Source organism: Dreissena polymorpha, chromosome 3 (genome assembly GCF_020536995.1).
Source record: "Dreissena polymorpha isolate Duluth1 chromosome 3, UMN_Dpol_1.0, whole genome shotgun sequence".
NCBI classification, from domain to species: Eukaryota; Metazoa; Mollusca; class Bivalvia; order Myida; family Dreissenidae; genus Dreissena; species Dreissena polymorpha.
Window position 1 is genome coordinate 33,774,892 of NC_068357.1, and position 15,943 is coordinate 33,790,834.

Here is a 15,943-nt window from a genome sequence, read left to right on the forward strand (position 1 = left end):
TTTGTGCAGTGCTATCCATGGCATTTCGTAGACAACGTTAATGTGGTATAAAGAACACTTGCGTTGCATACATGTATACGATAGTATTAACATATTGATGATGTCAGTACATTTTTATTTGGTGACGCGTACAATGATCGTTGCGCAGCAAACGCGCGTTTGCTCATTTCTATGAGGCAAAGTCCACCTATGCGACTTGACTTTTCTAAGTTACATGCCAGTTTGGTTAATGTTTCAGGATAAATGGGTAGCCATGGAAACCATGCTAAAGATGAACGGGGCCGTGACGTCATTGTAACCGCTGACCTGTGAATGATGGAATATGTCTGGAGCGATGGAAAATAAACTGTTATCACATGCTTTAGTATATTTTGTTTTTCGTGTTATACTATCTATTGTGTATATCTTACTGTCACAGGGTATAAATTCTTATTTAGTTATTTTTTTACTCATGTCGAGTAGTTTTAGGTAACTCTGATTTAAAACCTAGACTGTAGTCTTAGTTGTTTTCTAGTTAACCTATAGTTGAATTTAACCTATTTTAGCACGTGCACGTAACAACCAATCATTCACTTTCCTTTCTTTATTCAGTTGTTTGCTGAAGGTTGTTTCAGACATCCATTCTATTTTGATTGAAACATTATATTATTTGTGTATGACATTTTATATTCCTGCAGGTAACATATTTGAATCTTTTATTTATTTTATCTGTCAATTGTTTGTATTGTTATTTAAGACATCTGACGGTTACGGCTGTGTTTATTAGTTATTTATTAAAATAACTTATTGCGAGTAATATTCACACCGCCATGCAACGCTAGTCATTATTAATATGTATTTCATTTGAATGCATACATATATTATCTTGATTATATACCTAATTGCATGTATTAATTGTTTCTATTTCAGATACCTTTATCGATCTATTAAAACTTTAAACCTTGATTGATTCGATAGATTGTCGTCGAACCCAAAGTACGCAAATTGCGCGTAGCTAGGCCGGCAACATTACACATATGTGAACAACATTTTAATAGTTGTCAGTCGCTATCATTCGTTGAAAGACCTATCACGGAACGGTATTATGGTGAAATGGGTCGCAAAACAAAAGATTAATCACATCGGTATAACGTATTTTATCATGAAAAAAATACGCTTTATGCTTTACTTATTTCCTTTTTTTATGAAACCGTCACGATTTGTTATACCATCATAATGCATGCATGACGGAAAAGCAACACGTGTTATAAATTACGCTGTATTTTCACGTAAAAAGAAAGTTAAAAGCGTTTATTTCGTATTTATATTCGCTATATCGTCGCTGTTCTTCGAAAACCGCGTAAGTCAAATTTTGCGCAAATTGTTATTTGTTTTTATAAGAACGGCGGGTTCACGGGTCATTTTCTGCGAAAATACTGAATTTCATATTCAATTGGAAGGCATAGTTATGAGCACGTGAGAAAATCCTGAACACTCATTGGTGCACTAATTGTTTCTGCAAAAACTGCGTAAGTCAATTTTTCCAACTTTTCAAAAACATTTTTTAAATATTTTTTAAAGTTTTAAAATATATTAATTTAGATAGTCTTATTCAAAATGGCCATACTTTTTATTTATGAAAATATAAAAACCTGTAGTTGTCATTTTAATTCTAAAAATGGACTTACGCAGTTTTCTCTTTAATATTTGGTTCGTTTTTAAGACTATCTAAATTATTGTATTTCAAAAACGTTTTTTTTGCCTATTGAAAAGTTGTAAAAATGTACTTACGCGGTTTTCGAAGAACAGCGACGATATATATCGACTTTACTCGCTGCACAATTTCTTAGCGGGATGACCAAATTACACTCCACTCAGAAAATTTGCGAGGAGTAAAGTCACGATTTAAAGCGAATTTTAATACGGAATAAACGCTAATCACCTTTTCCTGATATGGCTGAAAAGTGAGCGTCATTTAAAGAGTATACATCGTCGAAAAAAAAAACGGCGAAAAAAACTCACACTATCATATTTTGAGCCTATGCCGCAATGACGCGGAAATAAAATAGGATTTCCGAATTTTTTGGTACTTTTTACATCTTTTCTACGCACTTGTTTCACTAACACAACGAATTCATACGGTGGTTTAAAATAGGAAGAACCATATTTGTCGGATGTTTTCGGAAAAAATGCGCGGATATTAGAATGGTAAGTCCTCATAGATGAGTTATTTAAAGTCTCTATAACGCTAAAAATCAACGAAAATTTCGTGAAGTATTTCGTAAAATAAAGTAAACACCTAAACAATCAGTGTTCCTTATTGCAATAGCCACAATTTGAACGCTAGATGTGGTATGATTACATAAATTTTTGTAGATACAAAATGCTCGTTTTTATTTATTCGTGACACAATTATTTGCATTTTTATTTTCCGCGACTATATCTATTCATACGACACACGAACACCATGTTAGTGTTCATGTGTCGTATGAATAGATATCGTTGCGGGAAATTAAAATGGAAAAACAACGATCATTTTGTACTACAAACATCTACAAACATCTATTTTACCAGACCACATCTGGCGTTGAAATTTCGGCAATGCCATAAGGAACACTGATTTTTGATTGGTTAAGTTTATTTTACGAAAAATTATACGAAATTTTCGTTGATTTTGAGTAGAAATGTTACTTTTAAGATGTTTTGTTTTATACAGATCTATAAATCAGTCGCGTCATTCGACATTTTGGCTTTATGCCATATGCGGCCAGCGAAGCTCCAGACCAGCCTGCGCATTTTTGCAAGGAGCTACTCTCTCCGCTATAAAGTCACCAAATATTGTAAGCGGACAGAGTAGCTCCTGACCAAAGTGAGCTTATACGGAGGCTGGTCTGGTGCTACTCTGGCCACATATGGCATAAAACCCGTTTTCGCATGACGCGGCTCAATACTATGTCTCGCATGATACGCTCTTTGATATCTGTATTACCGGAATAGGCCCACAAACTGTGAGTGGGACTATTAAGAATTTAGTATTGCTCTTAACCTGTTTTTTCTGTACATGTATATGGACCACATAACATCATCGTTATTTATAGATAAATGTTATTCCATGTTATATATACATATTTTTCGAATGAATCGTGATGTTAACGATATCGAGCCACATTACTAAAACAAAACGTCAATATTTGGTATTAAATTAATCGCATTATTCTTTATAAAATATGTTGTTGTACTGCTTACAAGTATAGACACATATACGGGTAATTTAAAGATGTATTGCTTATTGATACAGATCTATTAATGAGCCGCATCAGGTAAAACTGTTTTTGTTTACATTTGCGGCAAGTATAGCTCCAGAGCAGCCTGTCCGCTTTAACCCATTTATGCCTGGTGGACTCTCCCATCCTTCTAAATCGGATCAATTAATTTCTAAAATAAGGGATGTCTAGTATCTTTATTTCTATATTGAGAATGTTTCTTATAGAAATTCCTTTAAGCAAACAGCGCAGACCCATATGAGACGCCGCGTCTCATCTGGGTCTACGCTTTTTGCAAAGGCCTTTTTTTATAGACGCTGGGCATAAATGGGTTAATGTCACGCAAGGTTGCGCAAGGTTGCGTGGTCTCATTAGCGGACAAGGTTGCTTCTGACTAGACTGTGAAGAATCGTAGGCTGGTCTCAGGCCACACAAGACGTATCCGGCATAAGGCCCATTTTCGCTCCAATGTATTGTAAAAAGAATAATTTACATCACATCATACGTTCTTTGATAAATGTCTTTCCGGCTATAGGCCCAAAAACAGCGAATGAATATTTAGAGTTGAGAAACAATATTAACCTAGTCTATTTTGTGTACATGTATATGAAACACGATATCATTGTCTTTTATAGATCAATATTATATCATCTTTATTAATACATGATTATTCGAAGAAAGTGACCACTGTATTTAAACAAAACGTCAATATTTGATATTATTTTCATAATACTTTATATAATATGTTGTTGTTTTGCGAAACGTGTAAGTTTTTAAAAATATTTTCTGCAAGTAAGTTTACTTTTTTGTTACAAAAATACTTTATACACGCAAATTATGGATGACTTCGGCCGCTTTAAAAGTCTGATTGGGTCATGGAACGGGGAGAGTTGCTCATGTACTTTTTGCCAATAAACCTCTGTTGTCTCATTCTAGTCCTGTACTTCTCGTGATGCATGTCGTGCATGTATATTGTATTTATTATGTATTTATTTTGCGTTCATTCCTGCAGATGCTAGTCATAGCATGAGTTATGTCATTGGTTCAAAATCCTTTTATTTTTGCACATGGCATTATCCTTATTGCGTATTATTTTCCATATGTGTTCAAACTATGTTGCCTCTTTGTGACATGTATGGTGTGATGTTGTTTCTTTATGGTGTGAAAGCTGCTTTTGTTTTACATGACATTATCCTTATTGCGTACAATTTGCTTTATGTGTTCGAACTATATTGTCTCGTTGTGACATGTATGATGTGATGTTGTTCTTTATGGTGTGAAAGCTGCTGATCAGTTCCCTTCAAATCTGATTTGAGGTGGTAAGTTCTTTAAACTTATTTTAAGTGTCGCACTTTTGTGTTCTTTTTTCTATGTCAGTTTTTTACCCTCTCTCCTTTTATGGCAGTTTTTAGACCCTGGGTCAAGGGTCAAGATCAGCAGCTTAAACACAGTTTTTAAATAAACTAATTTATTACCCCCTTTAAGGATGTTTAGAATATTCTTTTATGTATGTTTCTCACTGTGATTCTACAACGTGTTAATTAAATAACTTATAATTTGCATGTCCATATAATTTCTTAACTTTGTGTTCCTATGCGTATTTGTTATATTGGTATGTTTGTGTTCTGTCGGTCAAAAGCTATTCATAGCTTATGTTATAATGTTTGTATATCATACCGACAATACATAAATATTGATTTGATTTGATTTGACTTCCCCGTTTATGAGTTTATCTTTATTTATTATTCAAATCGTATATTAAACAATTGGTGAAAGTAATCCACACAATAAGATTTAAGTTCTAATATACATATATATATATATATATATATATATATATATATATATATATATATATATATATATATTTGTGGCTGCCTTCCCGTCACTTGAATGCCATAAAGCCCGAGGTTGGGTATACATTTTGTGAATGAGCCTCGATCTGAGAATAAGGGGCTGAGTGCATGCGCGTAAAGTGTCATCCAAGATTAAAGGGGCCTTTTCACAGATTTTGGCATTTTTTAATTCATTCATTAAATGCTTTATATTGATAAATGTAAACATTGGATCGTAAAGGCTTCAGTAAAAAATCAAGAATAAAAATAAAAAAAGGAAAAGAACAATGCCCGGAGCAGGTTTCGAACCAGTGACCCCTGGAGTCCTGCCCGAGTCCTGAAGTAAAAACGCTCTAGCCTACTGAGCTATTCCGCCGAGTACACATACTTCACGTATTTTATACCTTATATAAGCAATCTTCGTAGTTTCACAAAATTTAACGACAAAAACAGAACTCTCCAAATTATTCAATCGTTTCGCGTTGCAACGCTTTATAGTTTTTAGGTTTTAAAATCGTCAAAAGATGCATATAATGGCTATATTAGACCATGGTAAATGTTCAGTATTACTGTTTCCTCACAAATATCATAACTAAAACGAAAATTTGCGAATCTGAAACAACTTTTTTCAATTTTGTCAATTTACCAAAGCGTGAAAAGATCCCTTTAACCTGTGCAGTCCTCACAGGCTAATTAGAGACAACACTTTCCGCTTTATGGTATTTTTCGTTTAAATGAAGTCACTTCTCAGCGAAAATTAAGTTTAAGCGGAAAGTCTTGTCCCTGATTAGCCTTTGCGGACTGAACAGACTTATTTGGGACAGTCAAAGCACAATTCGAAACACATATACTTATACTCATACATGCGTAAATTCAGTAGGATGGGTACAGTGGTTTGAATGGATGTGAGCTTTTTAACTCACAGTATCATATTAAGCCAATGACGTAATGACTCGGAAATAAAATAGGATTTTCTAATTTTTCGGTACTTTTTATAACATCTTTTTTGCGTACTTGTTGCACTAACTTTTGTTACAAGACGAATACGGTGGTTTAAAATAGGTAGAACCATTTTTGTCGGATGATATCGGAAAAAATACGCGAATATTATAATTGTAAGTCCTCATAGATGAGTTATTTAAAGATGTTTTGTTTTTATACAGATCTATGAATCAGTCGCGTCATTACACATTTGGTTTTATGCCATATGCGGCAAGCGAAGCTCCAGCCCAGCCTGCGCATTTTCGCAAGGAGCTACTCTTTCCCCTATAAAGTCACCAAATATTGTTAGCGGCAGGGTAGCTCCTGACCAAAGTGCGCGAATGCGGAGACAGGTCTGGTGCTACTCTGGCCGCATATGACATAAAACCCATTTTCGCTTGGCATGACAAAATGACAAACTGTGTTGTTGTAATTATATGCCTCGCATGATATGGTCTTTGATATATGTATTACCGGAAAAAGCCAATAAACTGTGAGTGGGACTATTAAGAATGTAACACCGCTCTCAACTTGTTTTTTTTCTGTACATGTATATAGACCACATAACCTCATCGTTATTTATAGATAAATGTTATGTCATCTTTATTTATACATATTTTTCGAATAAATCGTGATGTTAACGATATCGAGCCACATTACTAAAACAAAACGTCAATATTTGGTGTTAAATTAATCGCATTTTTCTTTATAAAATATGTTGTTGTACTGCACAACATGTAATGCTGACCATTATATACACATATACGGGTAATTTAAAGATGTATTGTTTATTGATACAGATGTATAAATGAGCCGCATAAGTTTACATTTGCGGCAAGTATAGCTCCAGAGCAGCCTGTCCGCTTAAACCCATGTATTCCTAGTGGACTCTCCCATCCTTCTAAATTGGATCAATTTATTTCCAAAATTAGGGATGTCTAGTATATTTATTTCTATATTTAGAATATTTCTTACAGAAATTCCTTTAAGCAAACAGCGCAGACCCTGATGGGACACCGCATCATGCGGCGTCTCATCCGGGTCTACGCTGTTTGCCAAGGCTTTTTTTTAATAGACGCTGGGCATAAATGGGTTAATGTCACGAAGGTTGCGTGGTCTCATTAGCGGACACGGTATCTTCTGACTAGACTGATCTCAAGCTATACATGGCGCTTATGACATAAGACCCATTTTCGCTCCCATGTATTGTTATCATAATAATTTACATCACATGGTATGTTCTTTGATATATGTCTTACCGGTATAGGCCCAAAAACTGCGAGAGACTATTAAGAGATGAGAAAAAGTATTAACCTAGTATATTTTTGTGTACATGTATATGGAACACGATATCATTGTCTTTTATAGATCAATATTATATCATCTTCATTAATACATGATTATTCGAAGAAAGTGACCAATGTATTTTAATAAAACGGCAATAGTTGATATTGTTTTCATAATACTTTATAAAATATGTTGTTGTTTTGCGAAACGTGTAATTTAAAAAAAATATTTTCTGCAAGTTTACTTTTTTGTTACAAAAAATACTTTACACACGCAAGTAATGGATGACTTTCCCGTTTATGAGTTCACTTTTATTTATTATTCAAATCGTATATTAAACACTTGGTGAAAGTAACCCGCACAATAAGATATAAGTTCTAATATATACCTTATTTTGTGGCAGCCTTCCGGTCACTAGAATGCCATAAGGCCCGAGGTTGGGTATACATTTTGTGAATGAGCCTTGATCTGAGAATACGGGGCTGAGGGCATGCGCGTAAAGTGTCATCCCAGATAAGCCTGTGCAGTCAACACTTTCCACTTTTACGGTATTTTTTTGTTTAATTGAAGTCACTTCTCAGCGAAAAGTAAGTTTAAGCGGAAAGTGTCGTCCCTGATTAGCCTGTGCGGACTGAACAGACTTATTTGGGATGCCACTTAAATGCACTTTAAACCCGATTTTCCCCCAGACCGAGACTTGTGGTCTTAATACAATTCAGGCACTGTCAAAGATGCGTTCTGAGTTGAGGAAGTTTTCGTCTGATGTCAATCTTGACCCGGATATCCAAGCCGCTCTAAAGCAGATGGATTCCATGTGGACGGCGTGCTGGAGAAAGTTCAAGAACACGATGGAAGAAGAAGGCGCGGTCATTTTGGTCCAGAAAGAACTACTCATGTCAGCCGTTGGTCCCAGTGACGTCAACGTTTGAGACATGCAGACGGCTTTTTATGTGATCTGCCGAAAACTGAGAGATGTGCGCGACGACGCACTGGTAACGCAAACGGTCGTTCACGGGCATATCGAGTTGTGCAGGGGACGAAAGAAACAACATGACGAGAGCTTAGCGAGTGACCAATTGAGTCTGGAAAACATAATGACGTAAATCGAAGATATTGATCTAGAGACTGCCATGATTTACTCGGATATCGAAACCATGAACCAGGACGCGACGAGACTGAATCAAACAGCCGGAGAGCTTGAACGACAGAGCGTGAAGAAGAAGGATACGGGCATCGGGGGAATAGTGATGTCTGTTGTGGGAGCAGTCTTAGCGCCAATTACAGGTAAGCCTTTTTATTTTGTTAGATTTAGAGTACTATAATTTCTAAGCTATAATATGAAAAAGTGATTCAGCGTATTTATTTTTTTCACATAAATTCCTTAACATCATCAACATCAATAAACCCGCTAAAACTGGATATTCGGTGAGAAGATGCTTCCCTTAATCGAAAAATAACATACAAGCGGAAAGTGTCGTCCCTGATAAGCCTGTGTATTGCTGCATAATCTATTATAGGACGACATTTTACGCACATGCATTAAGTCTGGTTTTCACAGAGCGATGCTCTTATCGAAGTGGACGCTTTCATTTTCATGATCGCCAACTAGTAATTATATGTGTTCATTTATCTATAAATAATTAATTATGTTGGGCAACATTAAGAAATGTGCGCTCTTGGACATCACTCAAAAAGATTTGAGTCGTGTTCTGAGAAAGTCCGCACAGGCTAATCAGGGACGACACTTTCCGCCTAAACTTGATTTTCGGTAGGGAGAGACTTCCTTGAAACTAAAAATACCGTAAAAGCGGAAAGTGTCGCCCCTGATTAGCCTGTGTGGACTGCACAGGCTTATCTGGGATGACACTTTACGCACATGCATTAAGCCCAGTTTTCTCAGAACACGACTCATTTGTTCACAGATAGTTGCATTTTCTTTTTGATATCATGTTTTTTTTACTCCGCACGAATTCGAACATGGCAGTTCTTTGATCAAAATTAAACACGTTACCACCGCCCAACTCATGGTTTTAAAATTTTCAGCGTATTGAAAACGCTATATTTGAGTTATGCATTCATTCTCCATGCAAAGCGATACACATGCTTGATATTTGACCTATACATTTCATTTAAGGAACAACCAAAAACCAAACCGGTATTTTTAACATTTTGCTAATCATGAGCGTTATTTAGTTTGTTTTATTACTACCCCAATTCATATATTTGTTTTTATTAAACTATAACATTGTTTGTAGAAAATTGTCCTTTTGCAAAAGTGTGATCATGACCGTTTAATAAACTTTAACTTATATGAGTATTGTAAAGTAAGCGACCCGGGGTTCAATGACCGTTCCCGACAACATGTGAGTTTGGTTGGTGGTCGCCATACCGAACGGGCGGGGTTTTCTCCGGGTAACTCCGGCTTCCCCGCCGCCCACCCCACAACTCAAGACCACACCGAAATTGAAAAAAAAACTTTCATTAACAACGAACTAGCTGGAAATCGCAGCTTAGCATGTAGTTAAAACGTCATTCCAACTTTCGTGACTCCAGTTAGGCAATTAAGTAGGAGTGCTGGGGCACTGTCCGGCACCACTACACAAAATGTAGCCTTTGGCTCGGAAAGAACCATAAAAACTTCGAAATACAAACACACACACAACTTATATAAATCCTGTTCTTGGAAAACTGGGCTTAATGCATGCGCGTAAAGCGTGCTCCCAGATTAGCCTGTGCAGTCCGAACAACCGAATCAGCGACGACACGTTTAAAGAAAGTCTCTTGTCACCAGAAACTCCAAATTTCGGCGTAATTTCCCTGATAAGCCTGTGCGGACTCCACATGCTAAGCGGGTACTACACTTACCGGTAACTCACTTGCATTAAGCCCAGTTTTCCCAAAACGAGTTTTATATATAAAAGACTGCGTGATTTTAGGCGGCCTAAGCCTAGGGCTCACAGCTGGAGGAGGCGTCCTAGCGGCGGGGGATCTCAAAGGCGAGGCCGGATGCAGGAGCCAGGCGGGACAGATGCGCAGTCAGGCTCGAGACACGCGGATGTGTGCACGGGGATTTGCGAAGAAGGCCAAAGCTTCTATAGACAGGAAGAATATTCTTGCGGAACAAATCGGTTTACTCCGTTCTGAGAAAGGTTTTTATTAAATATATATAATAAAATAATAACTTTTTAATAGTTGTGTCTTCGTTTTACACTTGTTAACTTTTTTCTCCATGCTCACTTGCGCCAGGATTGGAATACATGTTTTATGTGTATAACACGCTTTGAACCAACAAAACAAATAAACATCCCATTATAACTTACACGCAAAAAAACAATAAAGAAGCTATAACAGGTATCATTGATTATACAAATGGTTGATATACAAGTGAAAAAAAGACTATTCTTGCGCTTTTCTTTATTACACGCGGTAGCTGGTCTTTTCGCATGTTTTTTTTTATCACATTACATGCAACCATAATTGATTAAACACAATAGGATATTTCCCGGAACAATAGGTTGTTTCATTCCAATAAGGAAGATAAATTTTACTACTGATCAAGTGATTACGATGTCTCAACATCTAAATAAGCCACTACATCACTATGACTAATTATACCAAGTAAAACTTTAAATGTAACGCAAACGAGCTTAATCGACTACGTAAGCAGCTGGGGATTATATAAAGTAGCAATCGCAAATCAAGTTGGTCGAAGCGAGGCTATGATACTAGTATGAGTTTATGAAGATTATTTTGAATGGTAGTTAATAAAAAAAGGAAAACACCACTTTTCAGAGAAGACGATATTTTTGTCATCGAATTATTTTATTTTCATTTTAATGAATGAAATATTCGTATGTTCAAATCAACGCATCATTGTGGAGTTAAATATATTGAGTGTATACAAACATTATTAATTAAATGTATATTGGCAGGTGGTTTTTGTCACTAATTATTGTAATACAAGTGATAAACTACATACTTTGTATTACTACTACGCGTTTAACACATATGGTTAATGGCATTGGGGTTAGCCAATGTTGTACGTGATAATGCTGTTATACCGCCTATGTCTCTTTCAGACCAGTTCGAACAGAGTATCGCGTCCCTACAAAGCATGACAACCAGCCTGAATGAATTTATTCTGGAAATCGACCATGCTCTGAACGTTTTTCAGGTGAGAATACAGTAATTATGGCATTTAAGGACGACATGTATCAATATAACTATTGAAGGGGCCTTTTCACAGATTTTGGCATACATGAAGTTCGTCAATCTCCAGTAAAAAAACAGCAACAAGAATACAATTAAAACCAGAGGGCCTGAAAGGCCCAAGGTCGCTCACCTGAGAGGAAAGGAACTGACCTGTTCTGTGCAGCCCAAGCTATCATTCGAACAAAATGTCTTACCAACTTTCATGACTAGTGAACAACCTGGAAGCCACGTTTTTCAACAGACCAGAACCAGTTTCATACACATCCAAGATATCATTTAAACAAATCTTGTGACCAAGTTTCATGATGATCGGACAACAAATGTGGCCTCTTGAGTGTTAATAAGGTTTTACTAAAGCAATATATAGCCATATTAGGAAAAATGCCCCGCCCCCTGGTGGCCATGTTTTTTAAGCAACCGAAACCATTTTCAAACTCATCCAAGATATCATTGGGACAAATCTTTTGACCAAGTTTCATGAAGATCGGAAAATAAATGTGGTCTCTAAATGTTAACAAGGTTATACTATTGCCATAATATGAAATAAGACAGAGCCTAAAAGCGAGCTCGATTAATGTTTATTAGAAGAAACTAACAAAAAACTTTAATAAAGATAATTTTTGAATTAAATTATTTAAGGCGCTTCCTAGCAGAAGAACGTGGAGTTCGTAAAGACTGGTATCAAAAATAAGGAAATTAACTTTTAATTATTATGTTAATAAGCAATTAAACAACAAACGGGTCATATTAAAGTGTTTCATGTGACCTGATGAACTGAACTGTTAGCCCAAAATCCCGCCCCAAACAGATTGTCACACTATCAGTTGCCAGCCTTGCAAACAAAAGTTAACCTACGAAGGTCAGATCGGGATTCGAAAAAGACACCACCCATGAACCATCTACTGATACCGGCCTGGGTTGCTCTACCAATAAAGCTATCTGGACTTTTGAAAAATATATAAGTAAACTGCAATGCTGTATACATGTTATAGCATGATTACCTTGCTTAGGAAAATTAAGGGTTCCGCGGGATGGAATGAGTGGGGAGATCAAATCAAATTGAAAGCCGATTCTTTCTGTGCATTAGTTGATGGTAACCATAATGCTTGCAGATTATATTTTTTCGTGGCCGCTCGATTAGCTACCTTATAAAGTAGAACTTCATCCCCCGTGACTATAATATTACTAGAGTGTAAACAATGTTTTACTATAGCTATATAAGGAAAAATGCCCCATCCTTTGGTGGCCATGTTTTTCAACCAACCAGAACCATTTTCGAACTCATCTAAGATATTGAAAGCACAAATCTTCTGACCAAGTTTCATAAAGATTGGACAATAAATGTGGCTTCTAGAGTGTTAACAAGGTTTGCAATTGAAATATAAGGAACAAGGTATCTTGAGAAAAAATTTGGACAATAAATGTGATTTCTATAGTGTTCACAAGGTTTTACTATAGCCATATAAGGGAAAATGCTTTGAACCTTGGCAGGCATGCTTTTCAACCAAGCGGAACCATTTTCGAACTCGTCCTAGATATCATTGGGATAAATCTTCTGATCAAGTTTCATACAGCTCAGAAAATAAATGTGGCCAGTAGAATGACAAAAAGGTCTTACTGTAGCCATATAATGAAAAATGCCCCGCCCCCTGGCTACCATGGTTTTCAAACAAGCGTTTGTCACTTTGACAGTACTCAACATGTGAAACCGAAAGTAAGTTATGTAGATACTTAACATGATCACAATCCAAACAACAAAGGTGACAGCATTTGGGATTTCTAATGTTTGTAATGATTATAGGTCATGTTGGTTCATTTAACTTAATGGTATAACAAAAACTATATAAATACCAAAAGCTAACACTTCACCTACATGTAAGTAGTATCATGTATCCTGTATATTTAAAATTGCAAAACCAGGCCCAACAGTGTGGATATACCATTAATGTTACATTTTCAAGTATATAGATATATGAATCATTAACAAGTGTTCAAGTAAAGTCCGTGCCAGTAAAATATAATGATTTCGAAAGGAAATCAGTGAACAAAATATTTCCACTTCAATGTGAATATGCCATTATTGTATCTCCAAGTATATAGATATATGGATCAGTAATGTGTGTTCAACTCCAAGTTATTGCCAGTGTTAACTCCTTGTCAGATCCAGTAAATGATCAAAATGTTAAAAGCAACTCCAGGCAATTAAATATAACAACTCCAGTCTCAACAGTGTGGGCATGTCATTATGGTTTCAACTCCAAGTATATAGATACATATGTATGGATCAGTAATCAGTGTTCAACTCCAAGTTAGTGCCATTGTAAACTCTTTGTCAGATCCAGTAAATGATCAAAATTTTGAAAGCATCTCCAATCAGTTAAATATAACAACTCCAGTCTAAACAGTGTGTGTATGTCATTATAGTTTCAACTCCAAGTATATAGATATATGGATCAGTAATCAGTGTTCAACTTCAAGTTAGTGCCAGTGTAAACTCCTTGTCAGATCCAATAAATGATCAAAATTTTGAAAGCATCTCCAATCAGTTAAATATAACAACTCCAGTCTAAACAGTGTGTGTATGTCATTATAGTTTCAACTCCAAGTATATAGATATATGGATCAGTAATCAGTGTTCAACTCCAAGTTAGTGCCAGTGTAAACTCCTTGTCAGATCCAATAAATGATCAAAACAGTGTGGGTATGCCATTATGGTTTCAACTCCAAGTGTATAGATATATGGATCAGTAATCAGTTTTCAACTCCAAGTTAGTGCCAGTAAAAACTCTTTGTCAGATCCAGTAAATGATCAAAATTAGAGAGCAACTCCAGTCAGTTAAATATAACAACTCCAGTCTCATCAGTGTAGTTATGCCATTATGGTTTCAACTCCAAGTATATATAGATATACGGATCAGTAATCAGTGTTCAACTTGGTTCAAGTTGGTGCCAATAAATATTAAGACATTGAGCACTGGCTCTTAACTATTAATTTCAGCATGTATAAAATTTCTTTGATACCAACAATTTATCTCCAAGTCTCCACTGATAAAAACACCCACAACAGGTAAATACGTATGCACAACTGTAGTCTTGAAATAAGGCACGTGAAAGAACAAAAAAGTATTTATATTTCTTCAGATGATTATTTAAATTTTTCAGCAAAATATATTAATTTATGGTCTGACCAATAATTTTCTATTTCACCTGATAAACCTTCAAGTTGAGTGAATATCAAATCTAGAGTTGATCCAAAGTCTGTTGTGGCAGAATTGATTAACTGTTTACATGCATAGGTGTCGATCATTATTTGACAGAGCATGCTGTCTGTTTGAGCATTAGTGTTGAAATCTCCAATAAATATTGTAGCTACAGATTGATTTAAACATTGACTAAGATGGAATTGAAATGTTTCTTTAAAATTTGTGAATGACAAAGACGGCGCTTTGTTAATGAATACAATTTGTTTTTCATCACAACCAATTTTTACATGAAGGTACATATTGTCAAGGTTATCATCACGGAAAGTAATGCTGTTAAGAATTATGAGTTCTTGTTTAATATACACAATCAAACCATGTGGAGGTCTATTAGGATTTTGTTTCATTTTGATCATTCCTTATCACACTGAATCCTGCAATAGAGTAGTTTTCATCGGCATCTTTAGAACATAAATGTGTTTCTGCAAATGCAGAAATGTGTGAAGATAGTACATCATGATCAACCTTTATATCATCAAAATGCAAGTTTAAATACCTTCAATTATTGGAAATATTTTGAAAAACTGATTTGAATCAAGCTGCTCCAAGTGTGTATAACACAGTTGAAGTTAAGCATGTTGTCGCAATCTTTCCATTTCTGCATACACCTGTTCATCAACGTGCAATGCAAGCTGATTGATATTCAAAATTTGTAATTTTGATAGAGATCTTACTCTACTAAGTGCAACATAATGCACATGTGGAACTTTTCTAATTTTGCGCTGTGATAAATCAATCATAACTTTGTCTAAAGTACTTCCTTGAGCTCTGTGCACAGAACGACCTCCTGATGGCTGTAAAGGGAACTGAATTCTTTGGAATATTTTTCTGTTATAAGTTAAAGATCTTTCAATATCAAAAATAGGTGTCCAGTTAGCATCAATTTCTGCATGATAAAATCCACGATTCTTGTATTTCACTCTTGCTACCTGTCCGGCTATTTCATTATCTAACTGAACCCAAATAATGCTTGGACGAGCGGTTTCTGTCTGTTTGTATTCAATATACTTGACAACACACGTTAAAGGTAAAGGTAAAGGCATGCTTTTATAGTCTGATTACTCACTATGATTCAATCGACTTTGACATTTACCCCCCGATCACTGGGTTTTAAGTCGTCCGTTTA

General features: G+C 35.7%; 2 protein-coding genes across 6 annotated transcripts in view; one reads left to right on the plus strand and one right to left on the minus strand.

Moving 5' to 3' along the window:
* The window catches only part of LOC127873620 (apical junction molecule-like), a 176,048-nt gene that overhangs the window by 146,177 nt on the left and 13,928 nt on the right, over window positions 1-15,943 (minus strand). The window lies entirely within an intron of this gene.
* LOC127873623 (uncharacterized) overlaps window positions 1-15,943 on the plus strand; it is a 56,837-nt gene that overhangs the window by 14,971 nt on the left and 25,923 nt on the right. The window contains exon 4 of one of the 5 annotated variants that reach the window (XM_052417509.1): window positions 11,425-11,519. The exons of 3 other annotated variants lie outside the window; for them this stretch is intronic. In XM_052417509.1, the coding sequence (XP_052273469.1) occupies window positions 11,425-11,519 (95 nt within the window). Of the gene's footprint in view, window positions 1-238; window positions 4,948-11,424; window positions 11,520-15,943 lie in introns of those variants that run through there. One more of the 5 variants, XM_052417510.1, reaches the window with a different exon arrangement.